General features: G+C 42.2%; 5 protein-coding genes across 5 annotated transcripts; 2 read left to right on the forward strand and 3 right to left on the reverse strand.

The window, feature by feature from the left end:
* The first annotated feature begins 4,130 nt into the window (after window positions 1-4,130).
* LOC110308105 (histone H2B type 1-C/E/F/G/I) lies at window positions 4,131-4,746 on the forward strand. Its single transcript, XM_021180458.3, has one exon. The coding sequence runs from the start codon at window positions 4,168-4,170 to the stop codon at window positions 4,546-4,548; it is 381 nt and encodes a 126-aa protein (XP_021036117.1). The 5' UTR covers window positions 4,131-4,167; the 3' UTR covers window positions 4,549-4,746.
* Window positions 4,747-8,947: 4,201 nt separating this feature from the next.
* LOC110308115 (histone H4) lies at window positions 8,948-9,351 on the reverse strand. Its single transcript, XM_021180470.3, has one exon. The coding sequence runs from the start codon at window positions 9,318-9,320 to the stop codon at window positions 9,009-9,011; it is 312 nt and encodes a 103-aa protein (XP_021036129.2). The 5' UTR covers window positions 9,321-9,351; the 3' UTR covers window positions 8,948-9,008.
* A 4,995-nt stretch (window positions 9,352-14,346) lies between these two features.
* Window positions 14,347-14,844, reverse strand: LOC147001045 (histone H3). The gene has a single exon (XM_085831224.1). It carries the CDS (start codon window positions 14,808-14,810, stop codon window positions 14,400-14,402), a length of 411 nt encoding a protein of 136 aa, XP_085687350.1. The 5' UTR covers window positions 14,811-14,844; the 3' UTR covers window positions 14,347-14,399.
* Window positions 14,845-15,697: 853 nt separating this feature from the next.
* LOC110308107 (histone H2A type 1-B) lies at window positions 15,698-18,617 on the reverse strand. The gene is made up of 2 exons (XM_085831225.1): window positions 18,483-18,617; window positions 15,698-16,169 (listed from the first exon to the last, which is right to left on the reverse strand). The coding sequence occupies exons 1-2, from the start codon at window positions 18,568-18,570 to the stop codon at window positions 15,751-15,753; spliced, it is 507 nt and encodes a 168-aa protein (XP_085687351.1). The 5' UTR covers window positions 18,571-18,617; the 3' UTR covers window positions 15,698-15,750.
* Window positions 16,364-19,312, forward strand: LOC110308101 (histone H2A type 1-B). Its single transcript, XM_085831226.1, has 2 exons — window positions 16,364-16,466; window positions 18,874-19,312. The coding sequence occupies exons 1-2, from the start codon at window positions 16,379-16,381 to the stop codon at window positions 19,284-19,286; spliced, it is 501 nt and encodes a 166-aa protein (XP_085687352.1). The 5' UTR covers window positions 16,364-16,378; the 3' UTR covers window positions 19,287-19,312.
* Window positions 19,313-23,200: the final 3,888 nt, after the last annotated feature.

The following is a 23,200-nucleotide window of genomic DNA, read 5'->3' on the forward strand; positions in this document are numbered from 1 at the left end:
AAAGGAAAGAAAGAAAGAACAATCAACATAAAACTTTTACGTGACATTTTGCACGTTTGTGTTGTTTTTTTTTTTTTTTTTTTTTTTTTTTTTTTACCAGGCTGGACTCGAGCTCAGAAATCCTCCTGCCTCTGCCTCCCGAGTGCTGGGATTAAAGGCGTGAGCCACCACACCCGGCTTGCACATTATTTTTGCAACAGCTTACCCATGCCTAAGTCACGTATACACCTCTAGTCTGTCTGAACATGAATTCACAAACTATCCTATTTTCATTTTTTCTCCAGCACTTATGATTGTTTTGTTTTTGTTTGTTTTTTTGTTTGTTTGTTTTGGGGGATTTGGTTGGTTGGTTGGTTTGGTTATATTTAGTATTTATTAAATGAGCAAATGCTATGCAATTACTAATGATCCTTAATTATGCACAGATAATATACATACAAAAGGGAGAAAAGAAAGCTCTAGAATGTCAATGTTGAAAAGTCCAATAGATTTAATTAGACATTAACTGAAACACAGGCAAAAAGGGGCAAATATTGTCAAATATTGTTTGTTTGGTGTAGGGGTCAGGAAATGATATAAATCAACGCAAAAGTTATAGAGGGTCTTCTAGACAATGCCTAGCAAGGCAAAAGGTCTGGAATATCAAAGAATCCACCATAGTATGGTGGTGTACACTTGTAGTCCCTGATGTCTAGACAGGCTGCATGGCCCCACCAGTTCCTGACTAGCCTGGGAAGTATAACCAACACTCCTCCCAAAGTGGGGCGGGGGGGGGGGGGGGATCTCATGTGCTTTTGATAACTTCCTCAAGGGTTTCTACCAAGGGAGTGGTGGAACTGTAGGGCAAGGTGACTGTGTGAAATATCTCTGGATCCTGCTATGGGCATACCAGGCTTGTGCAAGCCAAGTAGACATCCTATCCCTAACCACAGCTCCTCATTAGCACTGATGACATACTGTGGCTGACTGAGTTATCCACATATGTGTGCTCTATGACCACCCCTTAGTTACTTCACAAGCCTCTTCCCTCTCCTCATCCTCCCCCTTCCCCTACTCTAACTTTGTCTTATTTAAGACGGTGTCTCTCTACTTTGTCATGCTGACTTCCAATTCCTGGACTCAAATAGTTGTCTGGACTCAACCTGGTACTTCTTTGCAGATAAAAATTAAGTGATACTCAACCACTTGCTCTCAAAAAGGGACACGTGATCACAGCAGAAGGACATGTATGTTGCTATAGGAAAACTAAGAATTGACTGCTAGGAAAGCTAATTAGGGATTCTTAGAATTAATTAAATTAGATGTTCTTTACACAGACCCTAGATGAATGTGTTTTATCTCTACCAGAAAATATCCAAGAAAGTCCATAGCAAAAAGATCTAGAGAAATGACTTAGCAGTTAAAAGCAGGTTATTCTCTTTAAAATGACCAGAGTTTGGCTCCTAGCATCCAGCTGTGTGGGTAGCAAGGATGTGGATAGGAAGGGTGTGGATAGGAAGCCAAAGACATGCAATAATACAGGATTGCCAAAACACACTGATCTCACAGCGGTGAGTATGCTAGGCCATCCCTCTATAACCGAGCTATTAATGCATGCCCAGTTTTCATACCATAGCTTTTAAACTATGGTATTTGTTACCAGGATTTATTTTATAATTCTAATATGCTCCACATAAATTTAATTTGCATAAATGACTTTAGTTTTGATTTTTAAAAACTTACAGATGAGTCTTGGCACAATGACTAACTGAGTAAAGTACTTGCCATGTAAGCATAAGGGCCTGAGTTTGATTCCCGAGAATCCATACCCACCCAGGACAACGAAATCCATCTGTAATTCCAGTGTTCCTACTTGGAGATGAAAGTCAAGAACAAGAATATTCCATGGGAATTCAAGAACCAACTATCTTGATATACACAGCAATGAACACACGTGTGCGCACACGCACGCACGCGCGCACACACACACACATACACACACACAAACTCAAACAGGCACCAAAATTGTCCTTAGATCTCCAGAGGCATGCCAGGACACAAATACACACCATAGACACATGCATAAAAATTTGTATTTAAGATTCTACAAATATGCACAGAGAGCTCATGCTTACAATTCCAGCACTTGAGATGGTGGCAAAATGCTTAGAAGTTCAAGATCACCCTTGAACTTCTTGGCCACAGAGTGAGTTTAAGGTCACATGGGCTACATTAAACTTTATAGAAAACAAATAACTACTGGTATCTTCAATCAGGGATAAAAAATTGTGAGCACTGGGAGGTAGCTCTTAGTATTTAAATTTTGTAAATCATTGCATTGTCTTCATTACCTTTCTGTAAGCCTCATTTATTTTTGTTTTTTGTTTTTGTTTTGTTCTGTTTTTTGTTTTTTGAGTCAGGGTTTCTTTGTATAGCCCTGGCTGTCCTGGAACTCACTTTGTAGACCAGGCTGGCCTTGAACTCAGAAATCCACCTGTCTCTGCCTCCCAAGTGCTGGGATTAAAGGCGTGCACCACCACTGCCCAGCTGCCTCATTGATTTTTAAAGCTAGATATAAAGGTGAAGGAATTTAAGTCTTTAGCAGTAATTAAACTGAAATATTATTTACTTATACTATTAAATATATTTATATTATATAATTAAATATTATACATGTGTGTTATATAAATATAATTAAATAAAATAATTAAAATTAAAATGTTTTAAATCAGAGCTAGGTCAACTCTGCATGCTAGCTCATATCCACAAGCTAAGAATCTGAGTGGCTGAAGCAGTATTGTCATCCTATCAAGGTCAGCCTCAATGGCCCAGTGAGTTCTGGACCAGCCTGGGAATAGGTATAGGAAAGAGTGCAGGGTGTCGAAATAAAGGCACTAAACTTACAAATACCAATGGCGAGATTTTTCTTTTGATACTTCCACTAAATTAAAATTTTACTTCTGATGTTTACCAAAGAAACTGGTATTCCCTTTTTGGGTTTAGTCTCATTAATACAAGAACTTAAAAACAGATTCAGACGACCAATGCCAGTTTTATTAGAGTTTGAAAGACAACCAATACAGGAGCTGTGCTAAAACCTGAGAAACTAGACCGGGGTGTGTGTGTGGGGGGTGGGGGGGGTCGGGAGGGAGGGAGGAAGAGACAGACAGGGAGATCATACTTTTAAATCAGACTTTTAGGATAGCCTTGAAGGTCAGAAACAGAATACCCCACAGTACCATGCAAAATGTTGTCGGGCCGGCTAAGCAGATGTCACCAAATTCCAGACCTGTCAGGGAAAAGGATTGCACCAGGACCACGTGGTTGAAAATAACCAGGGACAAATAATAAAGGAACCGCATCCAAGAGGGTAGTGGCCAAGAGAGCTAATGAAGTTTCCCAGAAAGCCGCCTAACGGAAAGGCCGCCTTTTTCTTTGGCATTTCGCGGGCTTTTTTTTTTTTTTTTTTTTTTTTTTTTTTTTTTTTTTTTAAAACTTTCCTGCTGTTGCCCCGAGGCTGTGGTAAAGGATTCCCAACCTTCTTCAGAAATCTAGCTTCTTTCATATGCTAATCTTAATGCTTCACCTTCGCCTAATGGACGATCTGATCTTCCAATTCGACTAAACTGTTCTCTTTATTCTTTTCAAACAAGACGTCTTATCCCTGTGTCTCTCTAACTGTTGACATCTGTAAGATTTACTCCCAACCGTTTACTTTCACTCTATGATTTCCTTTCTGTAGACTAAATTGCACTGCCTTGGGGACTCCGGGAAGCTTGGAGGTCGACTGGATCTTTTCTGTTTTTCCTTTACTGAACCGAAAGTTCGAAGTTTTAAAATACAGTTTTTCCAGGAACGTTTCGATGGTTTCAGAATATTTGGTATTAAATTGAGCCCAAGCTTTAACTTCTGGAATTTCAAAATAGAGCAACTTCTGTATTAAAAAAGAAATACAATTTAATCTAAAACGTTTAGAAAGAAACCAATTTGATTAAGGAGTGTTAAGAAGCACAGTCTCTTGAAAATTATTATACAAGATTAGTGCTTGACCAATGGGACCTTCCTTTGTAACCTCTAACCAATCAAACAGAGTGAAAGTAAGCCTTAATTTGCATAAGACTGCCTACAAATAAGGAAACGGTGCACAAGAGCACACTTTCTTTTTCTTCCTGAGAAAGAGATCTGAAAATGCCTGAGCCCGCCAAGTCCGCTCCCGCCCCGAAGAAGGGCTCCAAGAAGGCCGTGACCAAGGCCCAGAAGAAGGACGGCAAGAAGCGCAAGCGCAGCCGCAAGGAGAGCTACTCGGTGTACGTGTACAAGGTGCTGAAGCAAGTGCACCCCGACACCGGCATCTCCTCCAAGGCCATGGGCATCATGAACTCGTTCGTGAACGACATCTTCGAGCGCATCGCAGGCGAGGCGTCCCGCCTGGCGCATTACAACAAGCGCTCGACCATCACGTCCCGGGAGATCCAGACGGCCGTGCGCCTGCTGCTGCCCGGGGAGCTGGCCAAGCACGCAGTGTCCGAGGGCACCAAGGCCGTCACCAAGTACACCAGCTCCAAGTGAGTTCGCATAACTCACTCCAAACCCAAAGGCTCTTTTCAGAGCCACCCAACAGTTCAAAATTGAGAGCTATGCGCTTGTTCTTAGTACCCGCAATACCACCTTTATATGGTTCTTTATTTACTGGGACAAAGTTCCTCTAGTCTATTCAGGCTCTTCAAGTATTTAAGATAAAACTGCCAAATTGTCTACTTCAGAGAAGAGAGGCTACATTTCTGTTCTGAATAAAGAACCCCGAACGTTTCGCACTGGCATCTCCGAGCGTCCAGATCGGTGGCGCATACATCCGGTCTTTTGTTCTAAGTCTTTCTGGGGAATTAACATTGGCACAGGAAGGCAGAGTGGAACCCTGGATTTACTGCCTGGTTTAGCTAAGCTACATAAAACTTAATTTAGCAGCGTCTCCTAATTTAGATCAAAACGCAGGGTTGTCCGCTCGGTGCTTGTTAAACTGGTTTTCAGTAACGTTCAGGTCGCCATTTTATGCGGCGCCGCCCTGAATTGAGAGAGATCTGTTCAGCTCCCTGAAAGCGAAAGTCTCAGCATGAAGGGCCTGCTCGCGTGTCTACCGCTTCTAGTTCTTTAATGGTCCTCACTTCCAAAGACCTAGAGCTTTTGGGTTTTTAGGCTTTTGCATATGAACTAAGTTGTAGGAGAAGCAACAAGATCTCCGTTTTTTAAAACGTTTGCTTTGTTTACTTTTTAATTACAGGAAATGGTGAAGTGGTTTGTAAAACCTCCAAACATTTAATTTCCTTCCCTTTCCTTTACTGCCGGGTAGGCTTTTTTAACACCAAGAAAATTCCCAAAACCCTCTCCTGACTCGTTTTTGTAAAGAGACCTGAAAAAAAAAAAAAATCAGTTCCTAGAATTTAGCCACATCACTTTCTTTGCAATTAAGGCTATGGAATGTTAAATGTGGCTCTGGGGACTCCCATCTCTTTAATCTGCCAGGCTCTGGAGTTTACAGCTTCTGCGTTTGAACTATTGGTCCAGCAGGGAGGGACCCTGGCCCAGTCTTGTGAGAGAGAAAAAGTAGGAAGTAGAAGTATCAGGAAGTGCTGGATGTTGGAAGTATCACACAGGTGTTGGGGATGGAACTAAAGGCCCAGTTCCAGAGCTACAGTCTTGCCTCCATCCAGCCTCTTCCATGGCTCCCTTCTGAAGCTGGGTAAGGACCTTTATGCAACAACCTTCCTAAGCTTTCAAAGTAAATACAAAGAAACTATCCACTTTAAAGTAACAAAATTGCAACTGCACTCCAAGAGGCTACTCACTGTGTAAAGTTTTTTGCCACCAAAAATGAACACTTGAGTATGTCCCCTAGCACCTACAAAACAGGTCCTCTGACCTACACACATCCCAGAGCAAATAGAACACACACACACACACACACACAATGTGGGTTTTTTAACTGTTTTTTTTTTTTTTTTTTAATTACAAGTCAACTTTACTCACAGTGACTTTAGAAACAATACTGAAACTTCCTTGTGAAGAGTTAAACCTTCATGGTAATATTTTGTTTCCCTTTGTTTTATTTAGCTGTTTTCTTTGTAACAAGATTTCTGTCTGTAGCCCTGGCTACCCTGTAATTCAACTATGAAACCCAAACTAAAACTCTCTGCTTCACCCTTCTAAACATGCAATTATAGGTGTAGATCTCTACACCTTGTAGTGTTCCTCTTTTCTTGTTTGTGATTTGTTGGTTGGTTTGTTTCTTGGGACAAAGTATGAAATTCACTAAACCAAGCTGGCCTCATAGACTTCAGCCTGATTGTCTGCTGTGCACTGGCATGTGTACCTCCAAGCCTGCTATGCTGTTCATTATTAAAGCATTCCTGATTGAGTGTGCTCAGAGCCATTCTGCCGTCCCCACTGATCTTAAAACCAGAATTGCAGTACAGTAGTACTCACTACCTCTCCATAAAGCCCAACCTCATGCCAGGCAGTGGTGGTGCATACCTTTAATCTCAGCACTTAGCAGGCAGAGGCAGACAGATTTCTGAGTTCCAGGCCAGCCTGGTCTACAGAGTGAGTTCCAGGACAGCCAGGGCTACATAGAGAAACCCTGTCTCAAAAAACAAACAAAACAAAACAAAACAGCCCAACCTCATACAGTTCCTCTCTGGTTATTGTTTTGTTTTTTAATCTTTTCCCACTGATTGAAATTCCCCATGACACCTCCAGTTTCTGTTCTGTGCAAATTTTCTCTACCTAAGCTTCCTATTGAGGCCTGCCCGGCCTACAAAGATTCTACTTTAAAATAGATAGAAAGACAAAAGGGAAAAAAAATCTGGACTCCAAAGTGGATGTGAGTATTGACTGTTGAGCTTGTTGAAGGGCATATCGATTGATAAGTTACTTCTCCTCCAGCTAAATGAGCTGATTCAAGCCAGATTGGATTATATTAAAGGCAGGTTTATTGGGAAGCTGCTCTCAGGAGACTTCACTGGCCCCAAGGCCAGGGAAGTCACCATAGGCAGAGGTTGGAGGAAAGAAAGAGAGAAGGGGTATACACCAGGAGAGAAGAGAAGGGGAAACGTGGGAGGATAGAAAAAGCAGAAAGACCAAAATGTCTGAATTACATAAGGAAGAGCCTCTGGGGGAAGGGCAGCCCATCCCCTGGGCTAGAAATTTCAGGGTTGGGGGCAGGGTGTGCCAGGTAGGGACTGTGGGAAGCTGGGAGAACCTGGAGACCAGGTCCGCTTTGATATGTAAAATATGTTAACTAGTCCCAGGTAGCTAAATACTGAAGATATTTACCCAAGTTTTTATTGACTACAAGGTCTGGGTCTTTTTTTTTTTTTTTATTCTCAGAGGGAAGGGCTGGAGGGACAGCTAAAGCACGTGCCCTGTGTGCCTGGTGGCCTGAGTTTAATCCCTAAAATGTATATAAGGGTAACAATTATATAAACAACACAGATAAAAAAAATTTTAAGTTCTTAGCAGACACTGATGTTTCTTCTCTGGTGACTCTTTGGGAAGAACTGATAATGCTGACTAAAGTTAATAAAGTCCTGGACCATAAGAAGTTTTCCTTGAGGAATAGATTTACTTGTCAAACTCTGGTGTTTATTTTACAGATTAGGAAGTTAGAGAAAGCTGGGTGTGGTGGCCCACAAATTTTAATCCCAGTATGTGGGAGGCAGAGGTAGGAAGATCTCTGTGAGCCTGGTGTACAAAGCAAGTTCCAGGCCAGGGCTATTACACAGAATACGTGAAAAGAATGAAAGGAGGGCGGGGAAGAAATTGTAGAAAGCTCCAGGTTAGAAAACTTGAACATAATTCAGTGTTCCCAGGTTTCCAAGGACTTGATTGATTAGAGGGTTTGGTTTTGAGACAGGATAGCATCTATACCTTAAGGGCCGTGGAAAGAGGATGATCTTGACTGACCCTCAACCCTCTAGCTCCTGAGATCTGACATTAAAGAATAAGCCAACAAGCCTGCTCTTAGGCTATCAATACTGAAGATGGACAGGTAGACCTGCCTAAACAGACACTATGCATCGAGCTACAGTCCCAGCACCCACCTCATTCCTCCCATGCCTTCACCCCCTTCCAGAAAACCACCTGCTAAGAGCAGATTAAACACTTGTACACATAAAATTTTAATAGAAACATGCACACGCACATATACATATATGCACATAGTTTATATAATAAAGGTCCATTATGAAAAGAAAAAAAAAGAAAATCCTGGTCAAGAGAATAGAATCTCTGGCGTAGAAGAAAACCCCTAAGATCACCCTAGGTGGTTTCACCTGAAGACATGATATATGGAAGCCAAGATATATGGAATATTTTTTCCTTATGAAATGCAGTACTTTTCACTCCCAAACTTCACCACCACCACCCCAAAAATTACACCAAGGTAAACAGCCATAAAATTTTACTGCATCTGACCACACTGCAATCCCTACACCCCACTTCCCCCACCTCCCTATCATAACTACAGGCCAGAACCTAAATGTCTTTTCTTATAGTTTGTACCTGTATGCTCATCACATGCATACGGGCATCCCGAGGTGAGATCCCTGGAACTAGAGTTACAAATGGTAGAAAGCCACCTTGTACATGCTGGACTTTTCTGTTGAGAAAAAAAGTCGTAGCGCACAAGTCTGTTACAACTGTAACCTCAGCAGGGCAAGAGCCTAAGGCACGTTGCAATCAAATTAGTAAACACCCTGTCGCTTCGTAGTAGAGGGTGAACTAAGTTGAGTTGTCTCAGAAACACTAATACATACAAGATAATTAACAAAAACGCTTGAGGATTTAGGTCCTTAAAACCTTAAGTGTACCTGTTTTCTATGACTGCAAGACACAGCATGGTATTGTCAAACTGTCATTGTGTCCACTCTTGACAAAGCAGAATAGCGAAACTTAGTTCAGCTCCTTTAAGTGAGAAGGTAGTGGCCCTGAAAAGGGCCTTTGGTTTATGGGTGAGGAAAAAGAAACGGTTAGGTTTAGCCGCCGAATCCGTAGAGGGTGCGGCCCTGGCGCTTGAGCGCGTAGACCACGTCCATGGCGGTGACGGTCTTGCGCTTGGCGTGCTCCGTGTAGGTGACGGCGTCGCGGATCACGTTCTCCAGGAACACCTTCAGCACACCGCGAGTCTCCTCGTAGATGAGGCCGGAGATGCGCTTCACTCCTCCGCGCCGGGCCAGGCGGCGGATGGCGGGCTTGGTGATGCCCTGGATGTTGTCGCGCAGCACTTTGCGGTGGCGCTTAGCACCGCCCTTACCAAGACCCTTGCCGCCTTTCCCGCGTCCAGACATGTTAGCAGACTAAGAAGTGAGCTCACTATCCAGTGGCTGTAACAAGCGCCCTTCCTGGCTTTTATAATACCAATGCGGACCTGTTTGAAAACCTGAAGGGAAGGGGGCGTGAACCATGGTCAATTCCCGCCCTTCTTGCGTTTATCCTATGAAAAGGCTGAGGAGACAAGGTGGGTCCTGAGACAAAAGCAGAGCCAGGAGTTGAAATTTCAACACACTGCCCTCAAGAGTGACAATTTATGTATTGTGAAAAAAGAAATTTGTCTTTTATCAGGTCAAATAGAAATTAATACGTTATTAGTCTCGTGAACCTATAAACCGGGACACCACCCCCCCGGTAGTATTTCAGATATTTACATTACAATTCATAACAGTAGCAAAATTACAGTTAAGCAGCAGTGAAATAACTTTATGGGTGAGGGTAACCACATGAGGTGCTATAGTAAAGGGTCCCAGAATCAGGAAGGTTTAGAACCACTGAGTCTAAGGTTTTAAGTACAATTTTAAGAACATTTACTATTTCCCGTTCTGAGACTTTTTATTGACTTAGAATGCCTAAGAATCTGAACTGTGGTTTTGTTTGTTTGTTTGTTTGTTTTTTGTTTTTTTTTTAGCATTCAGGCTGACTAGGGGAAGTAAAACCTCAAAATGTTACAGGACTGTAGTAAAAGATTAAAAGATGTAAAGGATATTCATCCCAAAGATGTGAGTCTTCTGCTTGAATTACACATAGACATCAAGAGCTCTGGGAATGGGGATGGGGGAAAGGGGCTGCTCTTTATGTTTACTATGCTTTCACTGAATCTCAGGATTTCTTGCATGTATGTTTTTAGTTAATAAACATTACACAGAAAATCTATTATCCTTAGCACAACATAGTTATATGTACCTCAAAACATCATGCATGCACCCCACCTCACACTGACAGTTCTTAGTCAAAGGATTTGGTGGTTTCATGTACTAATGAAGAGTCGCACACTAATATCTCACCAAATGCTTTCATAAAATGCTAATACAGTAAATACTCATGTTGTATTGTTTTCCACATCTGCATTACTCTTCTAGAAAGGAATAGAACCGTTTCTTCTGCTCTATGAATGAGTGGATGACCCAAAGCAATGTTTTAGAATCACTCGTCTAGAAGAGCCCCACAGAATTCAAAGACTCTGAGTTTCTGGATATTCATAGAGAAACATTAAAACTGCATGTGAATATTTACTGGGTGAAGTGCTTGATGCATATAAAAACCCTGGGTTTGACCTTTGGGACTACAATGGGCTGGTGGCAATGCACTGCTGTAATCCCAGCACTGCATGGGATGGTTGAAGCAGGAAGGTCAGGTATAGATAATTCTCAGGGACATAGTGAGTTTGAGGATAGGCTGAGCTATATAAGCTTTTGTTGGTGTATGGGGATCCGATGGGGCGTGGGGGCGGACTCCATGCTTGTAGAAATGAAATTGTATTCCTTAAAATGATCTATTAGAGATGCCCAAGAATTTGGAAATGACTATTTTTGTCTTTAAATTATTCTTACCGGCTTTTTATAGAGAAATAGCAAACAACTTTCAGTCCTCTCGGGGGTAGATGTGAAACCTTACAGAGATGAAATCAAGTCTGTGGCTTTAAAAATGGAGATATGTTTTTAAGGTCATAGGCCAATAACCTCTGTGTAAAACTAGATATTCCTCTTGAATCAGCTTTGAAATCTTTCAAGCTAGACCGGAGAGCGCTGGAGGCACAGTCCTTACTGAACCCTCCTTCCACTCTGCTTTGCAAGGTATGAGGGTGCCATCCTACTTTAATTGTCACATTCATATACCTTATGAGTATATGGATCTTTTAATGTCTGCTCCTATCATTAAGACGTGTTGTTTTTTCTTCTGTATGGTAAATCTCCCGAACATGAAAGATTATAGGAATTTTCATAATCCTTCATTTTCTCATGAGCAGAATTATCATGCCTGACATGAATTATCTACCTAGGTCAATACAAGTGGATTTTTCCAAAGATCCCACATTTTTCTGTTCAAGAACAAAAAGTTGAACAGAGATACACAGTTGCATTTAAAGTCAGAATAGTTTTTGAAGGAGTATACATTGAAGGAAGGAAGGAAGCCACCCAGAGCAAAAAGCTGACTATCCAAAGAAATGAGGTTTTGTCTCTCGTAAATAGCTCCAGGATCATCTGAACAGCAGGGGCTTTCTCGCTGTACCATTACGTATTTATTGGTTTACAGTTTCCTACAGTTCAGTCTCACTGGTATTCCCAATCTCCCAAGTGATGAATTTTTGAGGCTATCTTCAGACTTTACAGAATCATTCTCCTCCGAGTGACAAATAACAATCTTTTTTTCCATATGCTAAATTTTCATCCTGGGGGTTCGGGGGGGGGGGACAGGGTCTTCTCAGCTTCACTCTCCACTCTACCTCCTGTCCCAGTACAAACACAACTGATGGGAAGCCTAAATAATGACAGATAAACATGAATTTTCTGAAAAACACACCAAATATGATGGATTGCATTTGGTGATAAAAACAAGAATGGAAGAGCCATGTTAGAAAAGGGTGGCACCATTACTATTTTCCATACAAAAAAAGGAAAAGCCAGTAAGGTCCAAATATGACCACAGAAAATGGAGTAGCAAAGCCTTTCTGACAACGGGAAGAGTACATTGGTCTATGGAATTCCAGCTACTCTCTAGAGACAACTGCTAACTGCATTTCTTGTTGTCTTTGAGAGAGAGAGAGAGAGAGAGAGAGAGAGAGAGAGAGGAGCGAGGGAGGGAGGGAGGGAGGGAGGGAGGGAGGGAGGGAGGGAGGGAAGGAAGGAAAGAAGGAAAGAAAGAAAGAAAGAAAGAAAGAAAGAAAGAAAGAAAGAAAGAAAGAAAGAAAGAAGGAAGGAAGGAAGGAAGGAAGGAAGGAAGGAAGGAAGGAAGGAAAGAAAGAAAGAAAGAAAGAAAGAAAGAAAGAAAGAAAGAAAGAAAGAAAGAAAGAAAGAAAGGAAGGAAGGAAGGAAGGAAGGAGAGAGGGATGGAGGGGAGAAAACCGAAGAGAAGAGAAGAGAAGAGAAGAGAAGAGAAGAGAAGAGAAGAGAAGAGAAGAGAAGAGAAGAGAAGAGAAGAGAAGAGAAGAGAAGAGAAGAGAAGATGAAGGGAGGAAGGAAGGAAAGATTTTGAATGAAGAAAATATTCAACTTTAAAAAAAAAAAAGAAAGAAAGATTTTGAACTCGGGAAATCTGAAAGTAAAGCCAACCTCCAAATAGTCAACCAAAATCCATTAAAATAATTAATCTGATCCAATAGAATTTTCTGATCAGAAAGTGATGGGTATCCGCTACTGAGATGCCTGTGGTAAATTATCAAAAAAGCACACGTGTTAAAATACAAAGCAGAACTTTGTTTCTTAAAGTAAATCTCAATGGAAAACCAAGTAGTTGCTTAGAGTCTACAAACCCTAGAATGTGTGATTTACTAGAGAGCCCACATTTAAAAACATAAGCAGATATCCAGGCATGGTGGTGCACACCTTTGATCCTAGCACTGAGGAGACAGAGGCAGAAGGATCTCTGTGAGTTTGAGGCCAGCCTGGTATGCAAAGCTAGTCCAGGACAGCCCAGACTATTACACAAGGAAACCCTGTTTCAGGAAAAAAAAAAAAAATGATAGATAGATAGAATAAGATAGATATGCATGTATGTATGATATATACATATATATGTATAGAATTTTTTTAGATATTATGTTGCCTCTCAACTCTCTGAAAGACTCAAAGTCTTTGATGAAAGCTCTATTAGTTTGTATTGTATTGTTACAATGACCAAAATCAATTTGTGGAAGAAAGGATTTATTTGACCAACATTTCCCCATCATAGTCCCTCATTGAGAGAAGTCATGGCAGAAATTCAAGACAGGAATTTGGAGACAGAACTAGAATCAGATCATGGAGGAAAGCTGCTAATAGTTTGTTCAGGGTAAACACAGGACCATGTGCCTGAGAGAAGCATCACTCATAGTGAACTGTGCTGTTACATGCCAATCATCAAGACAATGTCTTACAGACTGGTCTACAGAGCATTCTGATAAAAGTATTTCTTTAGATGAGCTTCCTTCCCCTCAAGTGACCTTAGTGTGAGTCAAGTGTGGACAAAATATATCCAGCACAATGCTTTGGGGCTCTTTGATTAAAACTGGAGCAAGACATATGAAACTCCTGAAGCTGTAGCAATCCAGAGTAAAAATTAACATTGTCCTTCCTCAGGATTTTCATTCCTCCTTTGCATATTTATTTTTATTTGTGTATACTCATGTCTGTCTTTGGTAGATATATACACAAGAGTGCAGGTCTCATGGGAGACCAGAGGCACAGGATCCCCTAGGAATGGGAAGTATAAGCAACTATTATGGCTCCCAGGGCACAGAAGCACACAAGAGAAGAAAGTGCCCTTAGGAAGTGATTTTTCTATCCTTTTCTTTCTTTCCTTTTTTTTTTTTAAAGACGACGTTACTAATCCAGATAAAATCTAAACTTGTTTGTATCCCAGATTAGGCTCAACTTCCTATTTCCCTGCCTCACCATTCGAGTAGAGGAATGGTGAAGTGTGAAGTCCACTCCCGCACGACTGTGGTTATCCTGAGCTAACCTATTTCAGAATTAAGACATTGTACCTGAGAGCACACAGAGGAATGAGGTACCCATCCAAAAGCAGTGTCCCTTAATCCTGGCTTGCTTGACCTCTTAGGTTGGGCCAGTTAGCTCAAGTTCTGATTACCGCCAAGGCCTGCAGAGCCTACCGTCCAAGTTTCTCTCCAGAGAACTCGCCTATTTCAAAAGAAAAAGATGTAGCCGGTGTCAAGAAAGTAAAATCAGCAACACTAAAAACTGTGGATAGCAAATATTTGGATAAGTGTTTAAAATCTAAACCAAGACAGGCCTTAAAGGATGTTGCAGACAATAAAATACAAAGTAATTGAGTGCTGAGTGGGGTTTGTAAAAGCTTATTGATATACAGCCTTTTATAGAAAATGTGGGTGGCTCTGAAAAGAGCCTTTGGGGTCCAACTTCACTCACTACCCTAATTTACGCCCTCTCCCCACGGATGCGGCGGGCCAGCTGGATGTCCTTGGGCATGATGGTGACACGCTTGGCGTGGATGGCGCACAGGTTGGTGTCCTCAAACAGACCCACAAGGTAGGCCTCGCTCGCCTCCTGCAGAGCCATCACGGCCGAGCTCTGGAAGCGCAGGTCGGTCTTGAAGTCCTGCGCGATCTCGCGCACCAGGCGCTGGAACGGCAGCTTGCGGATCAGCAGCTCGGTCGACTTCTGGTAGCGCCGGATCTCGCGCAGCGCCACGGTGCCGGGGCGGTAGCGGTGAGGCTTCTTCACGCCGCCGGTGGCCGGAGCGCTCTTGCGGGCGGCCTTGGTGGCCAGCTGCTTGCGCGGGGCCTTGCCGCCGGTGGACTTGCGAGCGGTTTGCTTAGTACGAGCCATGGTAAGAAAAGAACAGAAGTCTCGGGAAATGAGGAAGGTAGTGAACTGTGGACGGAGTACATATATATAAAGCGAAAGAGGCTCGTTCTCATTGGACGAAACAGTACATTACCACAGCGACCTTATTGGTAGATTTGCTAATATCTCTCTAGGCCCCTCCCCATTCATTTTAATATTTTGTCCCATGATGTTTTTATACTTTTTATGCTTATATTGTTCTTATATCGTTCACAAAACAAAGTTCTATCCAATCTATACTTAGAAGGACGCATGGCGTTTCTGTACTAACGTTATAAAATTGTGACCCCCAAAACCTCATCCATTCTTCTGAACCGCGCCTCGCTATAGACAATTGTTGAACTGAAAGATGGAAGATACACGTAAAAAGACAAAACTTAAACTTTGAGGGAGTCTTTTTCACGAAGGAAGCTGTTTCATTGCAGTATTAACATAATCGGTGGTGTAATTTTAAACATGCTTTTTACAGTGGATAAATGAGAGCTTTTTCCTAAAACCATTAAATGTATACTTTGTATAAGAGGGTAAAAGAAACAAGTTCACTATTGCTACAATTTTTTGTTGGAGTGACAAGGTAGAACACTATGAAGCCACTTATGTACTACTCATAACACAAATATACTTTAACGAAATTCCAGTATTGTCCTAATGAGGAAAAAAAAAAGGCCAACTACTAAAGTTGTGTACAATCAGGGAGCATGTAAAAAATAATTATAAGATTGCTGACATATGATGACCGGTAATTAAAATCTTATTCGGTCTACTAGTGAAAATCCCACATTATAAGATAAACAAGTGACAGTGATTACATTATGGTTAATATTTCATTGGAAAATCCAGTAAACGGCTCTTCTAAATGACAAAGTGGATGGCTCTGAAAAGAGCCTTTGTTTTTATACAAGATCAGAAGACCGATTTAATTTCACTTCCCCTTGGTTTTGTGGTGGCTCTCGGTCTTCTTGGGCAGCAGCACGGCCTGGATGTTGGGCAGGACGCCGCCCTGCGCGATGGTCACGCGGCCCAGCAGCTTGTTGAGCTCCTCGTCGTTGCGGATGGCCAGCTGCAGGTGGCGCGGGATGATGCGCGTCTTCTTGTTGTCGCGGGCCGCGTTGCCCGCCAGCTCCAGGATCTCGGCCGTCAGGTACTCGAGCACGGCCGCCAGGTACACCGGGGCGCCGGCGCCCACGCGCTCCGAGTAGTTGCCCTTGCGGAGCAGCCGGTGCACGCGGCCCACGGGGAACTGCAGGCCGGCCCGGGAAGAGCGGGTCTTGGCCTTGGCGCGAGCCTTGCCACCCTGTTTGCCGCGTCCAGACATAGTAGAGATGAACCAGTCTCTAAGAACTATACATTCGGAGCAAAAGCTTGGCCTTTATAGTTTTGTCCTAGACCAATGAGAGGCATTCGGGGCGCACGCCGATTGGGCAATAGTTCGTATGCCATACATCGTAAACCAATCATAGGTGCCCGTTCCCATGCCTCATTTGAATAAGACCTCCTCAAATAGACAGGGCCCGTGACTTCCATGAGAGTTTCAGAAAACTACACTAATCATGCCTGAGCCCGCGAAGTCCGCTCCCGCCCCGAAGAAGGGCTCCAAGAAGGCGGTGACCAAGGCCCAGAAGAAGGACGGCAAGAAGCGCAAGCGCAGCCGCAAGGAGAGCTACTCGGTGTACGTGTACAAGGTGCTGAAGCAAGTGCACCCCGACACCGGCATCTCCTCCAAGGCCATGGGCATCATGAACTCGTTCGTGAACGACATCTTCGAGCGCATCGCAGGCGAGGCGTCCCGCCTGGCGCATTACAACAAGCGCTCGACCATCACGTCCCGGGAGATCCAGACGGCCGTGCGCCTGCTGCTGCCCGGGGAGCTGGCCAAGCACGCGGTGTCCGAGGGCACCAAGGCCGTCACCAAGTACACCAGCTCCAAGTGAGTTCGTTTTAACTCACACTCCTAACCCAAAGGCTCTTTTCAGAGCCACCCATGTTATCACTTTAAGTGCTTTGTAATGCTCGTTTTTGTATTATAACGCTGGGGAAATGACACAATATTAGGTAAGTACGTGTTTCAAGTTTAATGTGAAGAATATGTTTACCTCAGTGTAGCCTCTCGTCGCCAGATACACTTTACCAATTTGTAAGCTACACAGTAACTTTCTATACTTTTTCAGAGCTGATTGATGGTTTCAGTCCTTAGATTTTCTTCTCCAGAGTGCATAACAAGGGGAATGAAGTTTTCAAGTGTTCTCTTAATTCCAAGTATTCTTCCCCCTTTCAGATGTGGTGACACTGTACGAAGGGAGTGCTAGAATAGGTTTTATGGCTTTTTTTTTTTTTTTTTATGAGCAATGATGTAACCATCAGAGGCTAACACTGATTGATGCCAGTGTAATTCTAAACTGCCAGCATCACTCTCCTATTAAGACTAAAGACAAGTGTAATTCTGACATTAACATCAGTAAGTTTTGAACCTATGAGGATACATTATAAAACTGCATTTTAAATTTTAATAAGTCTCAAAGAAGGTTATGGTTTGATCTAAGCCAAGTGAGGATCCAAAGTTGCTTTCAGATGTTCTAAGCTACCCTCTCCTTGATGCTTCCTTTAGTTTCAAGGCAATTGATTGCAGTTATATCGTTCTCCCTTAGCCACTACCTTGTGTTCCAGGTTCCTCTTCCACTGTTAAAGATTCAAGCAATTGCATATAAGGTGAGATCTGTGACAATATCTTAAAGTCTGGAGTAAGTTGTATTGCTTAATTTCCTGTACTAGATGAAATCATGCTCTTTTGTTTGGACAGTCTACCAGTCATCCAGGTATGGCAATTCCTATCCAGCATCATGAATCACAAAGAAAGCAAATAGGAACACATTTCTTGATAAGCTAATAGACTAGATGCTTAATTCAAAAAAATACTGTAGGAAAACCTCAAGTTGGCACAATCCAGTAGTTAGTGCCAGTTTCTGGGGGAAAGAGGCCAGAGATCCTGAAGTTAAGGTCATCCTAGCTACATGAGGCCAATATATTTGTGCATGTTTATAATCCAACTGACATGAGCCCAGAAAAAGGTTTGAAATTACCCACTTCATATTTCACTTAAAAGATTTTTTACAAATTGGGGGGAAAGGTGACGTTTAGACTTCTTAGTAATTCACCTATAACGCACTTGAATTTACAGGCACTTGCTTTTTTTGTTTTCTACAGACATTAAAGTAACAACTGTTTTAAGTATCAACATCCAATGTTACAGTTTTTCTGGGAGGGTTAGAATAAACAGTATTCAGTGTTTCGCAACAGCTCCCTTCTTGAAAGGGTAGGTGGCTCTGAAAAGAGCCTTTGGGTTAGGAGTGTGAGTTAAAGGAACTCACTTGGAGCTGGTGTACTTGGTAACGGCCTTGGTGCCCTCCGACACGGCATGCTTGGCCAGCTCCCCCGGCAGCAGCAGGCGCACGGCCGTCTGGATCTCCCGGGACGTGATGGTCGAGCGCTTGTTGTAATGCGCCAGGCGGGACGCCTCGCTCGCGATGCGCTCGAAGATGTCGTTCACGAACGAGTTCATGATGCCCATGGCCTTGGAGGAGATGCCGGTGTCGGGGTGCACTTGCTTCAGCACCTTGTACACGTACACCGAGTAGCTCTCCTTGCGGCTGCGCTTGCGCTTCTTGCCGTCCTTCTTCTGGGCCTTGGTCACCGCCTTCTTGGAGCCCTTCTTCGGGGCGGGAGCGGACTTCGCAGGCTCAGGCATGGTAGAAATGAACAACAAAGAGAAAGAAAAAAACAGGAAATGAGATGAGGGCGAAGCCTCGTTCTTGCCATTTTATAGAGGTTCTATGCAAATCAGCGACTCAAAAGTAGTGAACTGATTTGAAAGCCAGTTAGTGACACCATTACCCAAATTAGATTCTATTGTATCTCTTTTCTTATTGGCTGCAGAGGAAAGATAGTTTTAACCAATCACACTTCACCTTTTCCACTTCCATCTACGAGTATAAGTAGCTTCTCATTTGGCCTTTCAGTACTGCTTTGTTGTAGTTCTTTGCAGTTACAGTTTCTTACTTTTATACATCAATGTCTGGACGCGGTAAACAAGGAGGTAAGGCTCGCGCCAAGGCCAAGACCCGCTCCTCCCGGGCCGGCCTGCAGTTCCCCGTGGGTCGCGTGCACCGGCTGCTCCGCAAGGGCAACTACTCGGAGCGCGTGGGCGCCGGCGCCCCGGTGTACCTGGCGGCCGTGCTGGAGTACCTGACAGCCGAGATCCTGGAGCTGGCGGGCAACGCGGCCCGCGACAACAAGAAGACGCGCATCATCCCGCGCCACCTGCAGCTGGCCATCCGCAACGACGAGGAGCTCAACAAGCTGCTGGGCCGCGTGACCATCGCGCAGGGCGGCGTCCTGCCCAACATCCAGGCCGTGCTGCTGCCCAAGAAGACCGAGAGCCACCACAAGGCCAAGGGGAAATAAGATCTGTCTTCTAATCTCGCATAAGAACAAAGGCTCTTTTCAGAGCCATTCACTTAACTCAGTAAAGTGCTGAAATACTACAAGCCTTATGTAGATTTAGAACTAAAATTTGTTATGGCATAAGGAAGTTAAACCTGTCAATTTTTTCCCAGCTTCTCCAATAAATGAGTCAATATATTTCAGGTAAATTGCCTACTAAAACATGCGCATATGGGCAAAATGACCGTGAAATTACTTTTATGCCAAGAATATCTGAAACACCAGAATTGTAATTATTTGGCAACATGGTTAAAATGTTCTGCACATGTTACTGTGCACATAATGTTCTGACACTAGGATAGGTAAGAAAGCCCTGCTAGTGACCTGGAGGGTTGCTTTTGATTTTTGGTTGTTTTATTTTCTAGGCAGCGTCTTAACTAGTAGCTCCAGCTGTCTTGGAACTCAAGTTCAAACTGGCTTCGATCTCAGGGATCCTGCCTCTACCTCCCTTTTGGTAGGATTAAAGGCTTGGACCACTATGCCCAGCCAATGGAGGCTTTGGGGCTTCTAGCTTCAGAAAAAAAAATAAGGACTCAAAGCCAGTATTCATTAAAACTAAAGTGGACTTGATTTGTTTTAATTATTCAATCTTGATTAATTCTATTTCATTATTTGTGAAAGTGGATCAGTTCAGACTGGAACTTAAAAAGTAGAAGTACAAAAAAATGAAGTCTGAGATGGCAAAGTACTGTTCAACTACTACTTAATACTCATTGCTTGCATTAATGTGCATATTTCAAGTTAATCTTTTTTTTTTTTTTTTACTTATGTTAAAGGGTGTGTTTGCCACATGCATTTGGTGTTCTCACAGACTTGAAAAGAGTGTCACATCTCCCGGTGTAGAGTTATCTGCTGATGTGATGTGACAGGCAGAAATGAGTACTGGATTCCAATTCATATCCTCTGGAGAAGTAACAAGTGTTCTTCACGGCTGAGTCATCTCTACAGCCTATTCATCCATTTGATTATCCACTGACAATGTCACTGCAGACCTGCTAACTTCAAATTCATAGCAATCCCCCTATTTTACCCTACTTTGTTCTGGGAATATAGACAAGAATCAGTTTGTCCTGTTGAGACTTAAATACATTGACAGTACAAGGAGTATGACTGGAACGGTTTCTATGTATTGACAATAAAAGGGAGCATTGGACAATAAGAGGTTTAGTTCGAAGAAACCTCGAAACCTTTATAACTACAATCATTGTGGTAATGTCTAGAAAAGGCAATACAAATCAATTTGTAATCAAATTCCAATCCAGCAGGTAGGCCCCAGTAGACTGCACAGTAAAGGACCACCTTCTTTCAAAGAAAACAAAAATGAAAATGAAAACTGTGCCTTTACTTATGATAGTTATGGGGTATGAAATGCAAATAATTAAGTTCCAAGTACATAATAGACATGTTTGTGGTATGTAATTCCTCACTGAGAAAATCACTAGGAAGTCCTACATGACTCAAAAGAATATAGATTATCAAGTATCTGTATAATCAGCAGGGGCTAGTTGAAAAAGTGGTCAAACAAGCAAATATTTATCAGAAATAATTACTACCCTGTGGCCTAGCTGTATTGCAATGTTTTCATTACTTTTTCTATGGGAAATGGTAATTGTGCTTTGAAATGAAACAAAGTGTCAATTGCCAGGCTCTTTCAAGTGAGAATCTCAAAGCACCAACTGGGGGTGGGGGACTTAACAAATAAACTAAAACCATGAGCCCCTAAAATATTTCTGAAGACTATTAGCAAACCTTTTAGACTAAACTTAAATATTACAATGAAAGGACACACATCCCATGATGGCCTCAATTCCAAACTTCAAATATTTCTCAACAGAAGTTCGAGCTCCTCCCTGATGTCCAGAGCTCACTCTCTTGTTGTGCGCAGATGAAGGATCTGCATTTTCTACTTCCCTCGGGCAAACACGGAAGGTGTGACATAGGAGTTGGGGTTGAGGGCTGATGTTCAATTTTCAGAGCTAAGCAACCTGAAAAGACTAGAACCATCTACCAAAGCCACCTCTTTGGGGTCATTCAAGTCAAAGGCATACTTCTTTAACTCATTATTTTAATTGGGTAAAATTAAGGTAGACTAAGAAGATAGGACCCTCAGCTTTACCTTCCTGATCCTCATATACCCCTCTTATTGAACACTATCAACATAGTTGATCAAAGACTGTCCAATCCTCAAACGACAGAGCGAATATTAGAGCATTACTAAGATGACCTATGAACCACTCTCAGGATGAAAATGTGCCTTAACTTCACCCATGGTCACCATCTACAAAAATTATTTACTAATTTTTATTCATGTTTTAATCTTGACTATATCACATATTCATCATTTCTAGGCCTGTAGAGTAAATTCATAGGCAACTTTAAAATTGATTTTAAAAATAGGAGTCAAGGAGTACATTTACTAAATTTGTTCTGAAATTCATATTAATATGCCTTCCCAGTGAAATATCACTCACTCTGCACATTTAGAGTATTAAAGGGGAGGAGGACCTCTTTTTTATATATATATATATATATATAGGCTGTATATATATATACAGCCTTTATCCAGCTACCACTAATGATGCTGACAATAAGTAAAAGAGTTTCCTAACTTATATGCACTTTAGGCTCATGCATTCCACATACACTGTCAACCTTAGATAGCTTTCAGATCCCAGCCTCAAGCTACACTGTGAACAATTTAAAAAGAGAAAGGAGACCACAAGTCTGGGCACTTGAATAGCAGGAAGGCTTACAGCAAATACATTGTCAGAATTACTTCTTAAGTACACCAGTATTGTTCTTTTCGAATAGTTGTTATCCAGGTCCATCTTGCCCACCTGACAGAATTATGCTTCTCCTGATAAAAGCACAGGAGACTTAATGGCAGAACAAGGCTTAATGGTGGATGTGATTCTGCACTGCCCCCTAGGGCTGCCCCTTAGAAGTAAGGTCTTTGATAGAGGGATAAGCATAATGGCAGGTTGTAAATTTCTTTTGTTATGGAAATAAAACCTAATTGGGGATCAATGTTGGTAAACAAACGTTAGTGTTCTAGTATCCTAAGTTTTGCTTATCTCTAATAGGCCTGATTAGCAAACTGCTTATCTCTGCGGAATGTTGGAGGCAGTACTCCCTTAGCTAAATTCTACTTTGTGTTGCTTAAGGTCTCTCTCCTAAGCAATCTGTTAGGAAATCCTTTCAGCATCAATTCTATCACTTTGAGCTTCTTCTACATCATATCAATAAAGAGGGTAAAAGCTATGAAGTTCTTAAACCATTTCAGAAACTGAAACGCTGTGTCTAGCTTTTTAAACAAGGATAAAATGTTGCTAACCTAGACTGAAACAAAAGCATTGCCCATAACAAATAATCTTTGAAGTTCTTAGTTTTTGTTGTTCCTTTTTTGTGTCTGTATTTAGTGTGTATTCCCAAGCACAAAAGCGAGTGGGAATGTGATGGTAGGAGGACAGTGTGCCAGACTCCACTCTCTTCCTCTACCACATGGCTTCCATGGGGTTAACCTGACATCCTCAGGTATGAACCTGATGAGCCACCTTGCCAACTCTGATCTTTGGAGTGCTGTCTGCTCCACTAACCACTAATAACTTGTATTATTAAAATGCTCCAGGTAAAAATTAATCCAATGTTTGATTGTATCAATAGTAAAGACCAAAATGAAGAGCTATATTTCTTTATAATCCTATTGTGGCCTTAGCCTTCCCATGTGTACAACAGTTTTCCCTGCTTCCCAGTTTTAATGTATTTTGTCCAAACTGTATATTAATTAAAGAAAATTAAAGAAAAAATATTAATTAAAGAAAAAAAACAGTAACAAAGTGCCTGAATCCTCCTATAATCATAATTTAGGGGTCTGG

The sequence above is a fragment of the Mus caroli genome, unplaced genomic scaffold (genome assembly GCF_978045245.1).
Source record: "Mus caroli unplaced genomic scaffold, Mus_caroli_1 scaffold_15, whole genome shotgun sequence".
Taxonomy (NCBI): Eukaryota; Metazoa; Chordata; class Mammalia; order Rodentia; family Muridae; genus Mus; species Mus caroli.